This window comes from Vombatus ursinus, unplaced genomic scaffold, assembly GCF_900497805.2.
Source record: "Vombatus ursinus unplaced genomic scaffold, bare-nosed wombat genome assembly UNPS02007284.1, whole genome shotgun sequence".
In the NCBI taxonomy this organism is placed as follows: Eukaryota; Metazoa; Chordata; class Mammalia; order Diprotodontia; family Vombatidae; genus Vombatus; species Vombatus ursinus.
The window spans coordinates 20,928,380-20,953,400 of NW_020947062.1; the positions used below are offsets into that span (position 1 = coordinate 20,928,380).

Sequence of the window (25,021 nt, forward strand, 5' to 3'; positions counted from 1 at the left end):
ACGGTCAAGAAGTAGAGAAAGAGAGAGAAGCAGAGAGAGGAGACGATCTCGAAGTCGAGACAGGAGACGATCAAGAAGCAGAAGCCGAGGAAGGAGATCACGATCATCTAGTCCTGGCAAAAATAAGAAAGCAGAGAATAGGTAATATCAACATCCAGCATCATTCTAGGATAGGAACAGGATTTTTTTCTCTTAACATTTACTTTTGCTGTCTATCAGAAAAGTACTAATATTAAAAATACATGAATAAGAACAGAAGAAAAAATACAAAAAGACCAGATAAGCATGATAAAAACAAAAAAGTGATTGAAAATAATTATATATGTAATCATATGCTCTTTTTTATTTGCCACTTACGAAAATAAACTAAGCATGTTTGAACAAAGTCATCTTAGATGTTTAACATGAATTTTGTTGCATTTATTTACACAGTTGCATTCAGTGTGCTTATTTTTGGTTCTTTTTTTTAAACTTTCATCTCATGTCTTTCCATATTTCTTTGAATTCTTAATATTTGTTGTCAGCTAATTTTTTATTATATTCGTATGCTGTAATTTTTCAGCTGTTTTCCTAATCATTGTGTACATAATTTGTTTTCAGCTTTTTGCCATCACAAATAGTGCTACTGAGAATATTTTTCTATGATGAGTCCTTTTTTTCCCCATGTCAGTAGAGTTTAAACCAAATAGTGGAATTGCAGGATTACAGAGTGAACACTTTGATGACACTTATTGGATAATTCCTTCTTGTTTTCCAAAATGAGTGAGCCAGCAATCAGCAACTATCTTTGACTTAAAATGAGATGACACTTCTATACCGTCTAGCACTTAACAAAAAGGAGATTTACTTATCATTAGCATGGAAAAGATACAAAGATCCAAAGCAATATCATGTAGACAGAGCCTCTCTTGTCTCTATATAGAAACATATTTGGTCAGAGTGGGGTCAGATAAGTGTGATGACAGTTGTAGCAATAGGATATCCATCAGATGTGAGAGTTACTGACATTATAATGGGCCAGCTTTTTTTATGCGCTTGCAAGTAGAAGGCTGCATCAACAGATTATAACTAATCTGGATGGATCAAGCCTTGGTAACAAAGTAGTTTAGAGAAAAGGTAGCCTACCTTATGTAGCATAGACCCTAGTTAATATTGCTTCTACTACATTATGCTTTTTATTTTTCTTTGTAAGGGTGGTTGATGTTAATTTCATTATGACAGGTTGTAAAACCTTTAATTATATATATTTGATATATATGGATTCATCACTTCTAATTCTTTTTGCCTGCATTATTAAATGTATTTGGTAGACAAATAATAGACATTCATTTCTTTTCTTTTTGGGGGTGGGGTTGAGGCAATCCGGGTTAAGTGACTTGCCCAGGGTCATACAGCTAGTAAGTGTCAAGTGTTTGAGGCCAGATTTGAGACATTCATTTCTAGAAAGAAGATTGTAAAAACTTTGGTTTTGGCCTTTGAATTATATTATCTTTATTTAACTGCTTGGAAATTTGATATGTAAACGTGTGAAAGCATTTTCATCTTAATGTCCCAAAAAGCACACAGTTGGTCTCAGATTAACATATCTTCTCTTTTTTCAGGTCAAGGTCTAAAGAGAAAACAGATGGTATAGATGTTTCCAAAGACAAGAAAAAAGAAAAAGATGACAAGGAAGAAGAAAAGGAAAAAGATGTTAGCGTATGTATACTAACTTATAACCAAAAGTGTTATTAAAGTGCTTCCAGATTGACAAGACAAAAAAGAATTTGTCTTTCACTCCTGTACAGAGATATTCAGAAATTTAGAACGAGAGCTTATTTTAGTTTGGTGTCACCAAGATCACAGGGTCATAGTTATAGAGCTGGAGGGAACTTAGGGGTAATTTACTCCAACTCTCTTCTTTTACAGATGAGGGGGCTGAGTCTCAGAGAGACTTTTGAATTGTCTAGGACCAAAAAGCTAGTAAATTGGGATAGCTAGGTTTGAAACCTGGGTCTTTTAATTTCAGCTCAGTGCTTATGTCTTAGCATCTGGCAATCTTTTAAGTACTTTAATGGTGCTGTGCTTCTTTCTTTCAGAAGTGATCATAGTTACCTGATGTAGGAAACTCTAGCACTAAGAGTTAAGTTTACTTGTTGGATAGATGACATGTATGGAAACTTCGTTTTCATTCATATGGATAATTGTGGTTTACTCACAGCTTTGTAGTGGGAAAATGGAGCTTTATGTGGAATAAATATGAGAAGAATGCATACCTAATAGAGTATGATTCAAATCTGAATTTAGGTGAAACTGCTCTGGTAAATTTCTTTGAACTTTAAAGTCAGATTCTTTAGTGGAAAAGGCTTTTTAAAAAAAACTGATTTAGTATGGATAACATGCTCCTGATATATACTTAGCAGTTTACTTGTGGATTTCAGTGTGTACCAATATTTTTCTTATTTTATGAACTCAGTTGGTATATGTCACATGAAGCATAATTATCAACTCTTTTCTATTTTAGAACTTTGACCAGAATAAGTTGGAAGAAGAAATGAGAAAACGGAAAGAGAGAGTGGAAAAATGGAGGGAAGAACAGCGTAAAAAAGCAATGGAAAATATAGGAGAACTGAAAAAAGAAATTGAGGAGATGAAGCAGGGGAAAAAATGGAGCCTTGAAGATGATGATGGTATATTCTTAGTTTGTTGACTTAACAGCCAGATTGTAATTCAAATCAGTAAAACATTTATTAAGAGCCTACTATGTGCTAGGTACCATACTAAGCACCTGACATACTAAGTCAAAAATGAAAGTCTTTGTCTTCAAGTAGCATATATTTTATTGAGGGAGATATGTACAAAATGAGGTTATTTGGGGGTGTGGAAGGGAGTGCTATCAGAGGAAATCAGAAAAACCTCACGTGGTGGTACTTAAGCTGAGACTTGAAAGAAGTGAGAGATTCTAAGAGTGAATTCCAGCATGCAACCTTTGCAAAGATGTGGATAAGGAAAATAGAGTGTGATGTGTGAGGAACAACAGAAAGGCCAGTTGGCTAGAGGGTAGAGTGCATGAAGGGGAGTACTATGTAAATAAGATTGGAAAGTAGTTTGGAACCAGATTGTGGAGGTTTTTAAATGCCAAACAGAGAAGATGATCTTTAATCCTAGAGGTTATAGGGAGCCATTGAAGTTTATTAACTAGGAGTGACATTATGGGTCTACATGGAGGATGGATTAGAAAGGGGTAGGTAGGAAGGTAGGAAGACCAGTTAGCATTGGCTGTTGCAGTAGTACAGTCATAAAGTAATAATATCCTGAATTAGGATGATGACCATGTGAGAAGTGGGGTGGAGGTTGGGGGGAATGGATACAAACGATATTGTGGAGAAAGAAGGGACATCTTTGGTAATCAATTACATTGGTAATTGATTCGATATGTAGGGTGAAGGTTAGCAAGTGAGGTGAGGAATCAAGGATGACTTGAGGTTTTATACCAATATGAATAGAAGAAAGGTGGTGCTATCAACAGAAATATCAGGTTTTAGAGAAGAGATTTTTTTTTGTGGGGAAAGATGATAAGTTCTGTTTTAGAAATGATAAGTTTGAGATGCCTATGGAACATATAATTCAGAATCCAAATCAGCATTTCATGATGGGGGACTAGAGCTCAAAGGAGAGACAGGTTGACTATATAGATATGGGGGCTGTTTACATAGAAATGATAATTAAATCCATATTGCTAAATCCAGCTACTGAGATCACCAAAATAGAGCAGAGAGAGATAAGAGGACCTAAGACAAAGCCTTGAGCTACTGTAACTACCCTCAGGAGGCATGATATGGGTAATGATCTAGCAAAGGAAATTAAGAAGTTATCAAACAGGGGAGGAGAATCAGAAGAGAACATTGTAGCAAAAATCCAAAGAGGAGACAGTATTCTGGAGAGAGAAAGTGGTCAACAATATCAGATGTTGCAGAGAAATCAAGAAGAATGATTGAGGAAAAGCCATCAGATTTAGCAATTTAAAGACCGTTGGTAACTTTGGAGAGTTTTAGGGTCATAGAGCTAGAAGAGTCTTCAGAGGCTATGCCAGTTTCCTCATTTTACAAATGAAAAAACTGAAACCCAGATGTAGATTAAGTGACTTACCTAAGATCGCACAGGTAGTATCACTAATAGTATTTGAATTCAGGTTCTCTGATTGTGAAGCCAGTGCACCAGACTGCAATTTCAGTTGAATTTTGAGGTCGGAAGCCAGATGCAAATGAGAGAAAAGGAAGTTCAGGCAATCAGATTAAACTACTTACTCTAGGAGTTTGGAGTGAAAGAGATAAGAAATATCGGACTAATAGCTTGACAGGATGGTAGGATCAAATGAAGGCTTTTTATAAATTAGGTAGAAGGAAGTATGTTTATAGGTAGCAGGGAAAGATCCATTAAAAATGAGATTAAAGAGTAGAGAGAGAGAGAGGAGGAAGATTGTTAAGAGAATCTGCTGGAGGAGATGGAGAAGGATGGGATCAAGGATACATGTAGAGGGTTTGGCCTTGAGAAAGGCCACCTCAGATGCTGGAGTAAGGGCGAAAAAGAATATCTGTTGATGTCAAAGAATTTTGAAATGTAGAGAAGGAGAGACAAGTTCACAGTAAATAGTTTCTATTTTCTGAGTAAAATATGAAGCATGGTCCTCAATTGAGAGGGTGAGAAGAGGGGTTGATGGTTTGTGAGTCTTAAGGATAGGGGACATTTTGTAGCAGCCGCAGTAAGGGTGAAGTAAAAACATTTCCCTGTTTCAGTGAAGACCTAGTCAACAGTAGATCACATAAATTTGTGTTGGACCAAGTCAACAGAGTAGGAGTAGGAACAGAAGAAGCTGATTACAGAGGTGCAATTTGGCAAGGTGTGAGTGGTGACAGGACAAGGGAGCCAAGGGATGAGGAGAGGAGAGTGCTGTGTTTGTTGAACTGCAACTCTGTTGTCAAGCTTGGGAAGGAAGAAAAATGAAGCCAGAGTACCACTGATTTTGTGTTAAATCCACCTTTTTGATTATAGATAAAATATGTATTCCAGAAATAATATTTAATGTAAGGTCACTTTTTAGGGATAGGGCAAGTCCAGGATGGAGAGGATATAGCAAATTATTTAGAATCAAGTTCAACGATAAACTTCTCTTTTTTTTTTTTTTAAATTTATTTTTAGTTTTCAACATTCACTTCCACAAGATTTTGAGTTCCAAATTTTCTCTCCATCTCATCCCTCCCCCTGCCCCAAGATGGCATGCATTCTGTGTACCCCTTCCCCTAATCTGCCCTCCCTTCTACCTCACCCCCGCCTTCTCTTATCCCCTTCTCCTTCTTTTTTCCTGTAGGGCAGGATAGATTTCTATACCCCATTTCCTGTATTTCTTATTTTCCAGTTGCATGTGAAAACTTTTTTTTAACATGTGTTTTTAAAACATGTTAAAACATGTTTTTCTTCCTGTCTCCCTCCCCATTCACCTGCATTGAAAAGGCAAATAATTCAAAACAGGTTATATATGTGTAGTCATGCAAAACACTTCCATAGTAGTCATGTTGTGAAAAACTAAGGATATTTCCCTTCATCCTATTCCCACCCCCCATTTATTCTATTCTCTCTTTTGACCCTGTCCCTCCTCAGAATTGTTTACTTTTGATTACCCCCTCCCCCAATCTGCCCTCCCCTCTATCATCCCCCTGGTCTCTTGTCCCCTTCCCCCCGTTTTCCTATAGGGTAAGATAGATTTCCATACCCAGTTGAATGTTATTCCCTCCTTAATCCAAATCCAATGAGAATAAGATTCACTCATTCCCTCTCACCTTCCCCCGTTTCCCCTCCACTGTGAAAGCCTTTTCTTGTGTGTTTTATGTGAGATAATTTACCCCATTCTACCTCTCCTTTTCTCCTTCTCCCAGTATAATCCTTTCTCACCCCTTAATTTTTTTTTCTTTTTTTTTTTAGTGAGGCAGTCGGAGTTAAGTGACTTGCCCAAGGTCACACAGCTAGTGAGTGTCAAGTGTTTGGTCTGGGACCGGATTTGAACTCAGGTCCTCTTGACTTCAGGGCCAGTGCTGTATCCACTGTGCCACCTAGCTGCCCCGTCCCAACCCTTAATTTTATTCTCCAGATATTACCCTTTCATCTTCAACTCATCGTATGCCCTCTATCTATCTATCTCTAATCTATCTATCTATCTATCTGTATACACATACATACAATTTTTACCCTCCAATTACCCTAATACTGACAGAGGTCTCATGAGTTACAAATATCATCTTTCCATGCAGGAATGTAAATAGTTCAACCTTAATAAGTCTCTTGTGATTTCTCTTTCTTCTTTACCTCTTCATGTTTCGCTTGAGTCTTGTATTTGAAAGTCAGATTTTCTATTCAGCTCTGGTCTTTTCATCAAGAATGCTTGAAAGTCCCATATTTCACTGAATGACTATTTTTTCCCCGGAAGGATTATACTCAGTTTTGCTGGGTAGGTGATTCTTGGTTGTAATCCTATCTCCTTTGCCCTCTGGAATATTATATTCCATGCCCTCCAGTCCCTTAATGTAGAAGCTGCTAAATCTTGTGTTATCCTGATTGTGTTTCCACAATACTTGAATCGTTTCTTTCTGGCTGCTTGCAATATTTTCTCCTTGACCTGGCAACTCTGGAATCTGGCTACAATATTCCTAGGAGTTTTCCTTTGGGGATCTCTTTCAGGAGGTGATTGGTGGATTCTTTCAATTTCTATTTTGCCCTCTGGTTCTAAAATATCAGGACAGTTTTCCTTGATAATTTCTTGAAAGATGATGTCTAGGTTCTTTTTTTGATCATTGCTTTCAGATAGTCCAATAATTTTTAAATTCCCTCGCCTGGATCTATTTTCCAGGTCAGTTGTTTTTCCAGTGAGATATTTCACATTGTTTTCTATTTTTCATTCTTTTGGATTTGTTTTACAGTGTCTTGATTTCTCATAAAGTCACTAGTTTGCAATTGCTCCATTCTAATTTTTAAGGAAGTATTTTCTTCAGTAAGCTTTTGGACTTCCTTCTCCATTTGGCCAGTTTTGCTTTTTAGGGCATTCTTCTCCTCATTGGCTTTTTGGACCTCTTCTGCCATTTGGGTTAGGCTATTTTTTTTTTTAAGGTAGTTGGGGTTAAGTGACTTGCCCAGGGTCACACAGCTAGTAAGTGTCAAGTATTTGGTCTGATGCCAGATTTGAACTCGGGTCCTCCTGACTTCAGGGCTGGTGCTTTGTCCACTGCGCCACCTAGCTGCCCCTAGGCTATTTTTTAAGGTGTTATTTTCTTCAGTATTTTTTTTGGGTCTCCTTTAGCAAGCTGTTGACTTGTTTTTCATGATTTTCTAACATCACTCTCAGTTTTTCCTCAACTTCTCCTACTTGCTTCTCATAATTCTTTTTGAGCTCTTCCATGGCCTGGGACTGATTCATATTTTTTTTGGAGGCTTTGGATGTAGGAGCTTTGGTTTTGTTTTCTTCTTCTGGTTGTACATTTCGATCTTCTTTGTCACCAAAGTAAGATTCTATGGTCTGACTCTTTTTGTGTTGCTTGCTCATGATCCCAGCCAATTACTTGAATTATAAACTCTTTGTTAAGTTAGAAGTCTACTTCCAATGTGGAGAATGTACTGTCCCAAGCTTCTGTGCAGCTGTGTTCAGAGATACTTCTAGGGACCTGTAAATTTTCTGTTCTTCTAAGGTGCTATGATCAAGGGTGAGGTGTTTACTCCTTTCCTGGCCTGTGCTTTTCTGTCCTGGAACTGTGAGGAGGATTCTCTGTCCACAGCCACTACAAGGTCTACCATGCCAGCACTCCTCCTCGCCCCAGGACCACTGCTCCCAACTGTGACCCCGATCCAAGCATGGGCAAAGCAAGGGAATGCTGCATCAGCAGAGAGATCCCTGCAATTCCCCTCTGATCAGCCACTTGATTCTCCCTCAGTCTGTGGGCCAGAACCTCTGCAGGCAGCTACCTCCCCGGGGCCATGCTTGAGGGTGGTTGGGACAGGGCTTCTCTCTCACCACAGACACATACTTTTCCTACAGACTTTCTAAGTTGTCTTTGGTGTTCGTGGATTGAGAAGTCTGGAAACCACCACAACTCCCAGCTTTTCAGTCCTCTGAGGGCTGCTCCAGGTTTGCTGAGACTTGCACGCCCACGCCAAACTACGTTCCTTTCCCAGCCCGGTGCAATATGCCTTTCAGATCAACCATCCAGGCTGTCTTGTGCTATAAATTTGTTTCACTCTGTCTTTTTGTGGGTTCTGCTGCTTTAGAATTTGTTTAGAGCCGTTTTTTATAGGTATTTGGAGGGGTTTGGGAGAGAGCTCAAGCGAGTCGCAGCTTTTACTCTGCCATCCTGGCTCCGCTGATAAACTACTCTTGCCAGAGGTTGCACAGAGGATAATTTTCAGTGGTATACAGTCCAGTTGCTACTGCTTGGCAAACTGCTATCTTAACTGCTTTGCCAAATATAATTCTCTTTCCCTGTTCCTCATGAACACTAATGATGATGATAGTATAAGTAATTAGATAAATAAACATTTACTAAGTATCTACTGTATGCCAAACACCGTGCTAAGCATTGGGCAGCTCTGCTCTGATTCAGGTTCTCAGCCTTTTTCATTGTTCATGAGTGTTCCTCCTATTATGTTATCACCTTTGTCATTGTCTGAATGACAGTGACTCAGGTCTGAGTCAAATGAAGGGGAAAAACCAAATCTGTCTCTCCATATCCTCTTGTGTTTTAGATGATGAGGAAGAGCCCGCAGAAGGGGAAAAGGAAGGGGATGAAATCGAAGACGAAGAACTGGATCCTTTGGATGCCTACATGGAGGAAGTAAAAGAGGAAGTCAAGAAATTTAATATGAGGAGCGTTAAAGGCGGCGGGGGAAGTGAGAAGGTAAATTATGTAATCTTCATTACTTCTTGTTTGGCGGTTTTAGAAAAATTTGTATCTCTGGAGACTTCCAGGAAGATGGAAGAGTGAAAGACTGCAAAAGGATCTAGTTCCTTAATACCTTCATTAAAAACAGCAGAAACCCCAGAAGGAAATAAAATGTTCAAAAGAACTTGTTTTTAGGGTGCAAATGCTCAAAGAAATTAACAAATATATAAATTTCATGACAATGAAAAAAAATCATGAATTTAAGAAAACTGGAGACAGTGAAACCAGACGAAAAATATACTCAAAGTCACGAACAAGAGCACTAGTAATGAAACTAGAATTTCCTTAGAACATGTGAATGATGTACGCTATTAAGGGATTGAAGGAAGAAATGAAAATAGCAAAAATATAAAGTGAAAAAGGAACTGAGTACAACTAGAAAGTCAGGAAAAGTAGATGACAGAACTAAACCATTTGGTAACATCCATGGAAAATAGAAATAATTACTAGATTTCAAACTATTTTGTATAAAGCAATAATCATCAACGGTACTATTTAGTATTGTTTAAAAGTTGATCAGTAGATCAGACTGGATAAGCAAAGTTCAAAAGTAATTGAATATATTAGTCTAGTGTTTAATAAACCCAGGAACACAAACTTCTTGGGGGAAGGGGGAGGTGAAGACTTCTTATATGATTAAGAAGTGCTAGTAAGATAATTGTCTGAATACAAACTACAGTGTACTGTTTTTCACTTTTTTTTGGTTCAAGTTTCCTTGTGCAAAACCTAACATGGAAATGTTTTACATGATTGCACGTGTATAACTTATATTGGATTGCTTACTGTCTCAGGAGGGGAGAGGGAGGGATAGAATTTGGAATTCAAAACTTAAAAAAAATGTTAAAAATTGTTTTAACACAATTGGGGAAAAAATGAAGTATTTTTTTTTTTAAAAGAACTGCTAGTAAAATGAGGGAAAATGAGTTTTGACCAGTGTCACATACCATATATCTCAGATTCCAAATGGATACCTGATCTAAATGTAAAAGTTTATCTTAGAAAGAGGTATTTTTGACACTTCTAACAAAGGAGGTTATGGGATAGGGACTGGAATTATCATTTCACAGTTACAGTGAACTCCTAGGTGAGGAAACTTAACCAACCAAGGCAAGTTTGCATCTTCTCTGAAACTTTATATTCTTATAAAGGTACCTAGAGAACAATAAGAAATTTAAGTAACTTACTCAAGGTCACACAGCCATTGTGTGTCAGAGTCAGTACTTGACCCCTGGTCTTCTGTCTTTGAGACTGGCTATAGTCTCACTGCCTCTCAGTAACCAATATAACACCAAAAGCCAGTCCCAGTAGATGAGAAGTCAAAGGATAGGAATAGGCAGTTTTCAAAAGAATTGCAAAGTATTAGTAACCATATGAAAGAATTCACCAGATCAGTAATAATAAGAGAAATGTAATTTAGAAGAACCCTCAGTTTGCATCTTAAATATCAGATTTATGTTTGATGATGACAGGACAGAAACAGTCACTGTTCGAATCTTGGTAAGAAAGGCATATTAGTACACCCTGAGTCAAGTTATGAATTGGTCCAGTTATTCTGGAAAACAATTTTGAGACTATACTAGAAAAGTCACAAACCATACAAACCCCTTGATCCGTTAATACCAGTGAGGTCTAAGACAGAGGGAAAATGCCCATATATACAAAAATAACATGTATTTTCTATATAGTAGCATTTTATGTGAAAAAACTGAAACTAGGGGTTCTTAACCTGAGGTCTCTGAACTTTTTTTTTATTATCATATATTGTTATAATTCGTTTCATTTGAAACCCTTTGTATTTTCTTCTATGCATTGAAAAACATTTTGAGAAGGAACAGATTTGTAGACTTCATAGACTTCTAGAGGGATCTGTAACACAGAACACTTGCTGTAAATAGAATCATTATCCATTTATTGCCTAGGTCCTAAGGAATGGCTAAACAAATAATGGCATAATCATGTAATGAAATAGTATTGCACTGTAAGAGATAAGTAAAATGAACAATTAAGAGAAATTTAGGAAGATGCTTATGAACCAATTCAGGATGAGGGAAATGAAATCAAGAGAAGTTTTTTCAGTGACCACAATAGCATAAGGGAAAATAACATTTAAAGACATCAGAGCTATGGTCAGTGGAGTAATAAATTTGATTTCAGAGCACTGAAAATATACTTCCTCTTCCTTTTTCTCAGAGATGTGAAACTAGACAAGTATTGTCATCTATGGCCAGTGCGTTAGTTTGTTTTGCTTAACTTTTACTACTTTGTTATGAGGGAAAATTATTTGGGAGAGTGAGAGTAGTCATTGGGAATTGACAGTTTTCTAGGCATAAAAAATGTAAACATAGACTCTAGAAAAAATAATTTTTCTGGGGGACAAAATTATAAAGAAAGCAGAAAAATCAGAAAATTACATAACTGGAAAAAGAATTAGAATAAATATAAACAGAAGTAATTGTGTTTGAGAGCAGATCAAGGAGAGAAAATTTAATATTTATTAATCTTCCTGAAAATTGATGGTAGAAAGTAGTCGAGCCACTGTATTTCGGGATTGCCACAGTGCCAGGCGCTTAGTTGGTACTTAAGTGTTTATTGATTGTAAACGTATAGTAAACTTGCCTAGAAACGTTGAAAAAGTGTGATAAATTCCAAGTGACAGAATTAATAGGAGGTGAACATCAAATTCAACTCACTCAGACACATCATTATCCAGTTTCAAGGCTAAAATGACACAGATAAAATTTTATAAGCAGTTAGGAAACAAATCATTCCAAAGCAGAGAAATTTGAACTCTACAAGGTTTTTATACAAAAAATAAGAAGTGATATAAAGTGGCCTAAGAGAATGCGGAAGAGATTTATTGGATTTCATCCCTAGATTAGCTTTGCAGCAAAGATAACCATTTTTTTTTTTATTTCAAAGACTAAGATGATCATTTAAGAATTCATATGCCTTTGAACAATTTGTTTAGGCCAGAGATAATATTAAGGTATCCTGCAATGTAAAAATAATTTCACAGAGACTGAGATATGTTTAATAGAAGTAAGAGTGAAGAGAAGAGTGAATAATAAAATTAAAACTAGAGTGTGTATGTGTGTGCATGCACACAATGCATATATTAAGTTTAGAACAGGATTAATAATAGAATGATTGTATTTTCTGAAAAAATAAATAATTTTTCAAAGGAGGGTAGTAATAACATGAAATTTTCCTTATAAAGAAAAAGAGTTCAAGTGAAAAATTCTTGATTATTCAACAAATAGAAAAAATTTAGATAAATTTGATTATAAAAAAACAAGTTTTTTATGCAATAGAAGTGTATCTATGAATGAAGGGGAAATAGGGTGGAAAAAACAGCTGCTATAAACATTTAAGGAATTGACACAAACTATGTATGAGAATTTGAGGTTCATCCTTGTTGACACCTAATAGATGAGTAGGCAAAGGTTGTGAATGGGCAGTTCCCAAAAAAATGTGTAATATCAGTTACCTCTTGAAAAGTATTTAAACTCTCGGGCAGCTAGGTGGCGCAGTGGATAGAGTACCGGCCCTGAAGTCAGGAGGACCTGAGTTCAAATATGGCCTCAGACCAAACACTTGACACGTACTAGCTGTGTGACCCTGGGCAAGTCACTTAACCCTTATTGCCTCACCAAAAAAAAAAAAGAAAAGTATTTAAACTCTCAAATAATCACAGAGATGCAAATTGTAACAAGTGTGAGATAGCTCCTGTCTAATAAATTGACAAAGTTAGTTAAAAAACAAAATTTAACCCTGGCAGATTTGTGGAGAACAGACACACTACATTACATTACAGTGACAAAACTACTGATATAACATGTGTGACTTAGAATTGAGAAGTGACTGTTGTGGCATTTGAGTGACATGGAATATTATACTCTAAGAATATTATAACCATAAAAAATGATAAATTTGAAGAATATAAAGAAAAATAGGAAAACCCATGAAATTCTGCGATGTGAAGAAACACAATGAAAATTATATATACAATGACTATTCTATGAAAATAATAACAGCAAAATCTGGGAAAATAGATAAAACCAAAGTTCTTCAGAAGGGGAGTGGAAGCAAGATGATTTAGTTTCTATATTTAAAGTTAATATGCAATTTTAAAAATTATAGCTGATTGAAATTTGTAGTCTTGAACAGTCTTTTACTTCTAATTTTTGTTTGAACATAGATGGGTTAGTGATTTCTACAGTTATAAGTTAAATTTTAAAAATTCTTAATCTGAGATCTTGGTTCTATTATGAACTCTACTATTAATCACTTAAGTGACTTTAGAAAAGTTAATATTTCACTTTTTTCATATTTCATTTTTTCATATTTCACTTTTTCTTCCTATCAGAAGTGTGGCATAGGACTGATAAATTGCCCAAATATAGTATTGAAAAGTTTTTTACTTTTGAGTATATTTGTGCTGTTAATAAAGGCAACATTAAGCTTTTTTTTAAACAATACTGTGTTGTGTAATATTCAGTTGTACAAACTGTTAAAAATATATACATTCTTATTGTTTGATTTATCATTGATTAACTTGCTCACAAACTAAACCAAGTCTATTGAGCTAAACTGGTGTTTAAAATTAAGGTGATGTAGTCTGTGATAGTTTTCAGTTTTGTCAGAAATTTTATGTCTTATTATGTTTCAGAAATCAGGACCAACTGTTACAAAAGTTGTCACTGTTGTGACAACTAAAAAGGCCACTGTAGAATCTGAAAAGAAGAAAGGAGAACTCATGGAGAATGACCAGGATGCAATGGAGGTAGTTCATCATTCATATTGACTTAAGTCATACTGGGTTCATGACCTTTCATTAGAAAGTATTCATGGATATGTTTTTATAGAATCCTTGTCAATTCATTAAAATAAAATTAGAAAAGATAACTTTTCCATTTTATTCTCCATTATTCAGGGACAGTTTAGCAAATTTGTAGGCTAAATTTCTAGACTGTTTTAGAAAAAGAAAAGTGAAAGTCAGTTATTTTTCCCATTATTGGCTGTTCCAGAATTTTATGTAAGGAACAGTAAGAAAACTGATGGTTTTAATTGAACATTTTGAACTGTGGTTTACTTCATAATGCTAAATCTTATTTTAGTTGTGTGATTTTGCAACAGAGCAGGAATAGAAAATAAAGTGTCAAAAAAAATGTTCACTTTATTGATTCTCTAAGAGGGAAATATTAAGTGATGATACAGTTGTATCTTAGAATCTACAGTTAAATATTTTAAGATGAATTTTAAGATCATTCCTTCTATTGCAGTAAAGTGATGCTTTGCCAGAACCCTACTGAAAATTTTAGTCAAGACTCTTCCCTTTTAGACAGTCTTGAGAGGTCCAGAGTATTGTGATTGTCATAAAAGCCAAGTGAGAATTTACAGAAAGAGGGAAAGCAAGGACGGTTGGTTTCTAGTGAGTTAAAATTTGTGGAAGAACCATCATTTTCAAATAAGTCATTTTATAATTTTCTAATCTGTAGTATTCATCAGAAGAGGAAGAAGTTGATCTTCAGACAGCACTAACAGGGTATCAGACCAAACAGAGGAAGCTCCTAGAACCAGTTGATCATGGAAAAATTGAATATGAACCATACAGAAAAAACTTTTACGTTGAAGTTCCAGAGCTGGCAAAAATGTCTCAGGATGGTGAATATATTTTTAGTGTTTGGAGATACTTTGATATTATTCAAAGAATAGATAATATCTTGAAAGAAGCAAGAGACTGCCCCATACCAAACAAAATATTTCTGTTGCATTTTCCTTGTCTTAGGAAAGCTAAAAGGGAAAACTGGTGGTACCTTTGTGACCTAAGAGAGCTCTCAGCTGGACTTTGTCCAAATGTCAATTTCAGAAATTAACATAAATAATGCATCCTAAGTACTGTCTTTGTAAATTGGATTTTTCAAAAGCTGATCAGGAGTTAGTAGTGGCTGCTACTCCCTTTCTTCAGTAATCTGAATGTCTTTCTCTACCCCCTCTATGGAATAATCACAGAACTGAATCAAGTAATGAGGGAAAATAAAGATTCAGAATGTCACTGGGCCTAATTAAAAACTGCCAAAATACTTCTGTTTACATAGAATACACTTTACAGTCTTTAATCTTAGATTATGTTTTGCAGAGGTGAATATATTTCGGTTGGAAATGGAAGGCATTACAGTCAAGGGAAAAGGCTGCCCCAAACCAATAAAAACTTGGGTCCAGTGTGGAATTTCAATGAAGATACTAAATTCCCTCAAAAAGTAAGTGGGTTCTTAAGGAGTTCATGTTAGCAAAATCATTAGTCCACCTTTTCAGATATTTGGCAATGTGCTTCTTAATAGTATAGCTTTTTCCCCGCCTTGATAGGTGTTTGGAATTTATGGCAGTAGATCATAGATTGATATTCTTAACATTATATTCTCTGTTTTTCTTTTCAAGACATGGTTATGAAAAGCCTACACCAATCCAGGCCCAAGCCATACCAGCTATCATGTCTGGACGAGATTTGATTGGCATTGCCAAAACAGGAAGTGGAAAGACGATTGCTTTTCTCTTGCCCATGTTTAGACACATCATGGATCAAAGGGCTTTAGAAGAAGGAGAGGGTCCCATAGGTATGGATTCTTTTTCTTAAAAATCTTTCTAGGTTGTGTTGAGTGTTAACCAGATAAGACCTGATAATCTATAATGTTCATAAGTGTGACAATAAAAATGTCTTTGTGTACATTCCCTGTTATCAATTTGGCACTTTGGGGCTGATTTCCCCTTACCAGCAGGTGGAGTGAGAATCTTCCGAGCTCTGGAGTGACATCTCAGAAGTACAAAAACAGCCTCTCTCCTGGCACAGCTCAGTTTTTAAACTCTGACTCGGCAGGTAGACTCCTTGTGCATCTATCTGTTTATTTATGTTGAGATTTGTTCTTGGCCAGTATCCATGGATCTATAAACTCGACGCAAAACATAAGAGGGAAATTTATTTTCCCTTGTATTTTAGCCTTGGAAGCATTTAGTGCCAGAATCTTATCATCAGGTCCTCAGAAACAGAATTTTTGGTTCATTTTGTCAGAGATTTCTTTTTTAAACTCCAGTAAGGTTTTGGAAAATTGTACACTTCCTCTCTTGGAAACAGAGGGGAATATGTAGTTCTTCTTTGTCTATAATCCCTTGAAGGTTGTCTCCTGAAACAGCATTGTGGATTCTGGCATCACAGTGAGTGACTCAATTTTCTTTTGCTATGGTTTGCACTTGAGACATTTACTTTCAATTTGAACAAGACTTCACATAGGTTGAATGAGGAATTTTTCCCCTCATTTATCTTTCAAGTAGCCTGCTACTAAAGCTGCAGTTAAATTTTATTTCATCCTTTATGCAAGCCTCTGTTAATCTTTTTAAATTCAGCTTTTAAAGCTGCATAAATTAAATCAAAATATTAAAATTTAGACCATAAATGATCTGAACTTCATTGCTGAGACTTACATTTACTCTTTAAAAGAATAACATCTCTTTAAAATTTTGGTGGTTAGACTTGTAACATATTTATCTTTTCAGCTGTCATCATGACTCCAACTAGAGAACTGGCTTTACAGATTACTAAAGAATGTAAGAAGTTTTCCAAGACATTGGGACTTAGAGTTGTATGTGTCTATGGAGGGACAGGAATCAGTGAACAGGTATTGTGAAAGCATATTAAAAACCTCTTTTTTAACTTACCTGAAAATATTAAATAATGGTTTCTCTAGCCTTTTCAGACTATTCCTCTAAAGATGTAGAACAAAAGTTAAGCCTTTCTTAGAGAAATGGATTAAGGGTGAAAACCAAACCTAACTCTTGTCTAGGTAAGATCATTGCCTCTCCACTCATCTGAAGTGTTTTGGAGTACCCAGTAAACCCTTTTTAGTACTTGAGGAGACTGGTCAGGAAATGAACTGAGAAGTGCCTTCTGAAGTATTAGCCCCAAACTATATTTTGTATATGGTCTTTTCTTTATTAAAGATTACTGTAAGTGTTACCTCAGATCATATTGAATTCGAGCATGCAGTTCTAGTTTGGACACTTCTTTTACTAAGGTAGAAATCCTTGGATTTAAAATCTAAATTAAGTAAAGTTGTTTCATGTGTGTATGGAAGGGGTCAAGGAGGGAGAAACATCATATAAGAGAGATTCTTTTCCCATTTGCTGTAATCAAGTTGTTCAATAAAATAGGTCGGTAATGATTCCACCTCAGTGATGACCCTACTTCATTTAGTGCTTCATTGATAGCTACTAAAGTTTCATAAGAATGTCAGTAATGAAAATAATAGTCGTGCTTCTGTTGTGCTTGGCAATTTCCAACTGGTTTTGACAGCATACTTTCTTGCTGATTCTTATAAAAGCACTGTGAAGTAGGCAGGACAGATATGGTTATCCCTATTTATTCAGGCTCTGAGGAGTGAACTGACTTTTCTGAAATTATATGATTAGTAAGTGGCTGAGCTGGAACTGGGTTCACTGACATGCTCTTCCAGGACATTATACTGCCTTCCAGAAGAGATAGTCATAAATAAGATACATAAATGAAATGTTAATTTTGAAATATTCCAAAAGGCAGTATTTTAATTAACTTTTATACTCTGGTGTATTCTATGTATGTATATGTAAATATGACTTAACTTGATAACACTTGTTTTTAACACTTGAACCACTCTTTAAAAATTCATTAGTCATTTAAATTTGTATTGCCCTATGTTAAGTTTCTTTAGTGCTTTTGAAGACCAATGGGAAATGAAAATAATACTAAAATAATTCCTAGTTTTCTTTAAAGCTTTGGCCTTGTAGCTATTGGGACATTTGTATGTGATGCTTCCAGCCTTCTTAAGCTAGATTTTGCTAGGTTAAACTCTAGAGGTTTTGGGAGCTCCCTATCAGTTTTAAACTATTGCCTTTAATAGTTTATTTTACAGAAAGACCAGGTGACATATTTTCAAATCTATATGAATTGTGTTTAGGAAAGTGACCAGTGTTAAGTGTTAATTAGTTTGTAAATGTATTGACTTTTATCTTAGATTGCTGAACTGAAAAGAGGTGCTGAAATTATTGTTTGCACACCTGGTCGAATGATTGACATGTTAGCAGCTAATAGTGGTGAGTAAGAGACTTTTTTCTTACATTTTTTACATGTTATGGAACTCTATACATTTTTTTCTTAAAGCATATTCAAGAAAAAGTTTTAATGAATAGATGTCTGGAATTCACCTCTTAAAGCTGTAATATCTTGAATTTTATGTTTGACATTTTCTTATAGAATGAACTACAAAAAAATTAAAGACATATTACTTATGATGAAGGGATTGCAACCCGTTTTAATTTGAATTCATATAATACCATTCACGTTTAAAGTTTCTGCAGTAATTTAAACACTAGGTTTTTTTACACCTCTTATATCTAATAATCCTTAACATTAAAATATATCAGCTTGATTTTGTTCTAAATTTATTATTTTTTTATTTAAAAAATATTGTCTCTTTCATAAATTTGAGAATTTTATCCTTATGTAGGAGCTGGTATTAAGATACTAGTTAAATCAAGATATTGCAGCTTCAAGAAATTGTGTCTTTTATAAATATTGCATGTTTTTAGACAAATCTTAATGCTTTATTGAAGTATTCCAAATCAAAACTATTACTAAACTGTTGACATTATTTAACTTCTGTGGAAAAAGGCCCTTCAAGATTTATAGAACTGGGCTTCCAAGACTTTAACCATCAAAGGTAGGTAATTTAATGCTGTTCCCAAATTTTGCCAAACTACCTGGGCTTTGAATATAAAATTGTAAGATGGATAGTTTTTAGAAGTCACTTGTTTTAACACTGTAAAGAAGGGTTTTGCATTATGGTATTTAAACAAAGCAAAAAATTTTAGTACTGCCAGTAGTTGTGCTTTTTTTCTTTTAGAGTTGTATCAGTTACTGAATAACTGAGTTTTATGTAAATTCAGGAAATTGATATCAAAAGATATTAGATAATCATGCCTACAAAGTACAGTATATGAAAAAGTTTGATTAATGCTGCATTGCTTCAAAACGTATTTGACTTTTTTCCTTTTGAAATCTTCTGGTTTTTTTTCCTTTAATAGTTCTTGCATTCACCTTTAAATATCAACTGATTTAATATTAACTTCCTTAGAAGTGCTTATTAATCCTGTGCTGTGTTTAATTTGTTCAGTTTTCATTGATAATGAAACCTATTGATCTTATTTGAACCAGTGGCAAAATTTAACTAAATTGAATCCTCATACAGAAAAGCGGTTTATATGTACAGTAATATGTTTCATATAGGATGGTATTAATAATCTCTCATGCCTATAAATTGTTTTTAAATATATGATCATAGGTTATAGACTATTTTGAAGGGAGATTTTCTGAGACTGGATCAGTTAGCACTGGAACTTTGCCTTCCACACATACGCTGTAATCTCTAATATGTTTTTTCCTAGGTGATGCTGTCAGATAATGGCTGATGTGGCTCGATGCTTCATCTCAGTCTTAGTTTTATGATGTGTTTTGGAGAGGGCTGTTTTCTGAGTTTTACAGGTTCTTCAGGCCCTATGATGGTATGCAAGAGAAGAATTTGAAAAAATAAAGGGCCTTATATACCCATTGCCAGAATATATTTGCCATTAGATTAAGATAATTAAGATTGAAATCTGATTCACTGTTTCTAAAATTATTTACCTATCCCCCTGTGTTTAAACTAGTTAGTTTAGTTCCCTTGCAGTTTTTTAAAGTCCTTGGTAGTTAAAAGATGACTTGCAATTGATTTTTGGTTCCTGTTTTTATTTTTCTTCTTATTGTAGGTAGGGTGACAAACCTTCGAAGAGTAACATATGTAGTTCTTGATGAAGCAGATAGAATGTTTGACATGGGTTTTGAGCCACAGGTAAAAATTGAATTTATTTCTTTAAAAAACATTTTGTCTGTACATCATAGTTAATGTGGGAATCCTCTCCTTAGATTGAGTACTCCTTAATAACAAAGAAAAAACAGTGAAGCAAAAACTTGTTCCAGTGACTGCATCTGATAATGAAAAAATATTCTACCCTAATATTTCTCTATCTCCCTGCTATGAAGAAGGAGCTATGTTTTCATTATGTAATTTCTAGGACCATCATTTACTCAGGTTGGCTTTCCTTTAGTGAGCTTTTCATTATGTCATGATTTTCATTGTTTAGAGCATCTTTTCACTTTTTATGAATTCATATAAATCTTTGTATGTTTAACTGAATTCTCATTTCCTATTGAGTTGTAATATTTCATTAAATTCATATAAAATGCATCAGTAAAAGCTATATAGGGAATTAGCATAAATATGTATAACAGCCATTCCTCAATAGGTAAATATTTTAAAAATATAGTTTTCTTTTTTCTTTCTTTTTTTTAAAATATAGTTTTTCAAAAGAAGAATCACAAACTTTACAGACCATTTAAAATTGAATTTCATGGGATTTTGAATTTTCAGTGGTTGCAATTATAATAATGATGAGATTAATTCAGTGAGTTACATATGAATACCAGTCTTGATATGTTATAACCATGCCTTATCCAATATAGGAAAATAATTGGAAAAAGGTGGCATTATAAATGCTTAGGGATATATTGAATTAGAATAGCCATTTACTTTTTGGATTATGTATATAGCAGTTGATAAACAACTTTATAAGATTTCTGTAGACTTTTCATCAGAATAATAATATTTCAAGGGAACAGCCTGCTTCCTCATTAGTCTCTGGAATCCTGGTTAGTCATTACACTGACAAGAATGGAGGGAATACAATAGTACTTCATCACATTTATGTACCAAGTTGGTCATCCATTTCCCAATTAATGGGAACCCCCCCCCAGATTCCCATTCTTTACCATGTAAAAAAAATGTATTTTTATCCTTAGAATTTATTTTGCTTAGTGCTAATTCTTTCCTCTAGTTCCCCCTTCCTGTCTTTTCCTCCTAGTTCCCTGTTGAGTAAAATGTATTTTTGTTCCTTAGTTACTTAGTGTGCGTGTGTGTGTGTTCTTTTGACAGTTCAGATGATTGAGGTTCAAGTGTCAGCTGCACCCCCCCATCCCCACCTTGTTTGTATGGATATCTATCTGATTAGGTGGGATAACTTTCCTTAACTTTTCTTTCCTTTCCCCCTTCCTCCTAGTGTATTCCTCCTCTTCTCTCTTTTTCCATTCTTTTCTTAAGGACATCAAGACATAACAGAACCACTCTCCCAGGCCTTGTCTAATGGAACTCTTTCTATGAACCCTTTTCATGGTAGGGTTCAGAGGGGACACGAGTATCATCTTCCAGTATTTCAGTGTAAACAATTTGTCCTTGTTTAGTCCTTTATTGTTGTTCATTCATGTTTACCTTTTCATTTTCATTTTGCTCTTTACTCGCGTGTGGGGAAACTTCAGAGTTTTTCTACAGCTCTAGTCTTTTCATCAGGAATGCTTGAAAGCCCTCTGTCATTAAGAGTCCATTTTTTCCCCTGTAGCATTATAATCAGTTTTGCTTGGTAAGTTATTCTTGGCTATAAGCCCATATTCTTTGCCTTCTCTGGAATATCACATTCGAAGTTTTCCACTCCTTCATAGTGGTCGCTGCTAAATCATATGTGATCCTAACTGTGACTCCTCAGTGCTTGAAATCTTTCTTTCTGGCTGCGAGCAGCTCATAGTTTTTTTCTTTAACCTGGAAGCTGTGGATTTTGTCTATGATGTTCCTGGGAGGTTCATTTTGGGATTATTTTCAGGAAGTGACCAGTGATTCTATTTGTACCTTGCCCTCTGGTTCTAAGAGATCTGTGTAATTTTCTTTTTGAGATTTCTTGAAGTGTGATGTCTTGGGTCTTTTGGGCCATGACTTTCGGGTATTCAAATGATTCTTAAATTTTAACTCCTTGATCTGTTTTTTAGGTCTTTTTGTTTTGAGATACCTTGCATTTTCTTCTATTTTTTCAGCCTTTTGACTTAATATTTCTTCTTGCTTCATGGAATAATTGACTTCTGTTTGATCGGTTTGAATTTTTAGGGCATTTGTTGCTTGGAAAAGATTTTGTACCTTATTTTCTTTCCAATTCTTTCTTCCATAGTTCTCATTTCTTTTCCAGTTTTTTCAAGTGCTCTCATTCCCTTTATAAAAGACATTTAAAAAAAATTTTTTTTCATATTTTCCAGGATTTTTAATTGAGTTTGTGTCCAAGGAGTCTTTTTCTCTGAGGCTTTGCTTTGTAGATGTTTTGGAGTCATTTTCTTCTGGGTTTGTGTCTGGAGCATCTGTGCTACCGTAATAACTCATGATGGAGTTCTTTTTTTGTTTTTGTTTTTGTTTATTCTTTCTGCCAGCCTGCTTCCTGGCTTTACACTTGTTGTTAGGGATAGATTCTTTGGTACTTCTGGAAAGAAGGTCTGGGCTGGTTCTGTTGCTGTTTTCTTGGGGGCATTGAGTGTTGTCTTACTCCAGGATCTCAGGGACAAGCTAGGCACCTGCATGTTTTTAGTGCTGTAACCCAATCTAAGCTCTGCAAGTTTTTTGGGGGGGGGGGGGTGTGTGTGTGTGTGTGTGTGTGTGTGTGTGTGTGTGTGTGTGTTTGTTTTTTTTGCTTTTTGGTGAGGCAATCAGGGTTAAGTGACTTGCCCAGGGTCACACAGCTAGCATCAGGTGCCTGAGGCCGGATTTGAACTCAGGTCATCCTGATTCCAAGACCAGAGCTCTATCCACTGCGCCCCCTAGCTACCTCTGCTCTGCAAGTTCTTGACCCAGGTTTGTGTCTGAATAAGTGTAGACAGTTGCTGAATTCAACCTCCATCAGCCGGCTGGAAAGCTCTGTTGGCTCAGATTATCAGAGTTGTAGGCTCCTCTTTGGTCTTGGATTTTTGCCCTGATTATCGCTTTGTACTGTCTACTTGCTGGAAATGAAACTGCTTTGCTGCTGAGGTCTTAGCCACACCACTGTTTCTTCTGCTGTTTTCTGAACTTCATCCTTTCTCCGTACATACCTACCTAGCAATGGCATTGGTATACATAGGTTCCCTCTTCAGCTCCACGCTAGATGTGTGACCTGGAACTGGGCAGAGTGCGCAAAGCTGCTTGTTCATAACCCATTTCCATCAAAATGACCTGGGGGTGCTCCAGTTCAGGTCTTGGACCACTTCTTACCCTGGCTCCCAGCCTCTCCCTGGGAACTAGAGTTACTTATCTCGAGTGTCCGTAGACTTCCCTGTCCGTCTCGTTTATTGAGCTGGGCTGGACAAATGACTCACTGTGACTTTTTCTGAATTTCCCTAACATTCAGTCTGGTGCATTTTCTAGATCTGTTTGGAGAAGTTTGTGAGGGAGCTCAGCTGGACTGCTTCCTTTCAACTATTTGGTCTTAGCTATGCCCCTTCCTAGTGTTTTTCCCACTTTACTACATGGCTCATTTTGTCTGCTTTTCATATTAATTCCATAACCTGAGTTGGAGACTATCAAATGTACCTGAAAATAAAAGAGGTATTTCAAAGAGCCGTGAATATGCACTTGAAAAGGTTAAAAGGCAGAATGACAATCAGAGCAGTTGAAGTCATTATATGGAGGTAGCTACTTGACTGAACCAACTATGAAGAATTTTGTGCCAAGGGTACGATGCTTGAACTGCTACAGAGGGAGGTGAATGTTAAAGGGGCTAAAATTCAACAGTGACGGTCATGATTGGTGAGTTAGTCAAGGCTAACTATATCTATCATGTCCCAGACCTTTCTTCACAATCCTGTTGGATCACCCATCTGACCTCTTTATCATCTGCCTACCCACCCTATATAGGACTTTTTGATTGATTTATATCTCTATAATAGAAGATAAGAAAGCATTGGTACTTAATAAATGCCTTTCATTCACCGAGCTGTGGTTTCCATTAAGAAGGAAGATTAAATTTAGCTACTTGTTATTACTATATTACCAAGGTTGTTACTCTTTCTTCAGTTATAGTATGATCTTAGGATCAGTTTCTTTTTGATAATAGATATTTCACATATTCTTCTAATTTTTCAGTTTTTCTTTTACATTGTTTAAGTTTCCCTGTTGTCTCTTTAAATTATTAAGTTCTGTTTGTTTTGTTCTGTTTTTCGGGGTGTCCACTCTTTTGGGCAGGTTTTAATTAGGATCTTCTGTTTTAAGCAGTTTTTTCTCCTTCCAACTTAATTTTTTTTTTAAAGCTTTTTTTGGTGAGGCAATAGGTTAAGTGACTTGCCCAGAATCACACAGCTAGGAAGTGTTATGTGTCTGAGGTCAGATTTGAACCCAGGTCCTCCTGACTCTCGGGCCAATGCTCTATCCACTGTGCCACCTAGCTGCCCCTCCAACTTATTCTTGAAGAGCTCTAATTTCATTTTTAATTTTCTTGCTTCAGTTCTTCCATTTCCTTTTGGAGTCCTTCTGGCCAAGCTATTCTTTTTTTCTAAAGCTCTACCTGTGCTTATTGTTGAACTCTTCTTTTGGATTTACCTCTTCAACTTCTCTTGACCCATAGTATTTCTCTTTTTTGAAATTTTAATTAAAAGTTACATTCTCCTTCTTACTCCCACCCATTAAAAAAAAAGAAGGAAAACCAAAATTCTTGTAACAAATATGCATAGTCAAACAGAACAAATTCTCCCACTGGCTATGTCCAAAAAAATGTCTTCTTCTGTATTCTTAGTCCATCACCTCTATCAGGAGGTAGTTAGCCTATGCTTCATCATTTGTCCTCGAATTGTGGTTGGTCATTGCATTGATCAGATCTCTAAAGTTTTTCAGTGTTGTATTTGTCTTTACATTGTTGTTGTATAAATTATTTTCTTGGTTCTGTTCATTCTGTATCATTTCATACTAGTCTTCCCTTCTCTGAAACCATTCCTTTCAGCATTTCTTACAGCAATATTCCATTACAGCTATTTACCATAATTTATTCAGCCTTTTGCCAAATGACTGGCATCCTCTTAGTTTCCAATTCTTTGCCACCACAAAAAAGAACTGTTACAAATATTTTTGTACATGTGAGTCCTTTTTCTTTTACTTTTTTCTCTT

The 25,021-nt window shown here is 35.7% G+C and overlaps 1 protein-coding gene across 1 annotated transcript in view; it reads left to right on the forward strand.

Annotated features, from left to right (window-relative positions):
* DDX46 (DEAD-box helicase 46) overlaps positions 1 to 25,021 on the forward strand; it is a 58,421-nt gene that overhangs the window by 13,393 nt on the left and 20,007 nt on the right. The window contains exons 3-13 of the mRNA XM_027849200.1: positions 1 to 141; positions 1,602 to 1,698; positions 2,504 to 2,669; positions 8,764 to 8,915; positions 13,630 to 13,743; positions 14,459 to 14,624; positions 15,100 to 15,220; positions 15,399 to 15,574; positions 16,509 to 16,630; positions 18,002 to 18,080; positions 19,791 to 19,873. Coding sequence (XP_027705001.1) covers positions 1 to 141; positions 1,602 to 1,698; positions 2,504 to 2,669; positions 8,764 to 8,915; positions 13,630 to 13,743; positions 14,459 to 14,624; positions 15,100 to 15,220; positions 15,399 to 15,574; positions 16,509 to 16,630; positions 18,002 to 18,080; positions 19,791 to 19,873 — 1,417 coding nt within the window. The remainder of the gene's footprint in view (positions 142 to 1,601; positions 1,699 to 2,503; positions 2,670 to 8,763; positions 8,916 to 13,629; positions 13,744 to 14,458; positions 14,625 to 15,099; positions 15,221 to 15,398; positions 15,575 to 16,508; positions 16,631 to 18,001; positions 18,081 to 19,790; positions 19,874 to 25,021) is intronic.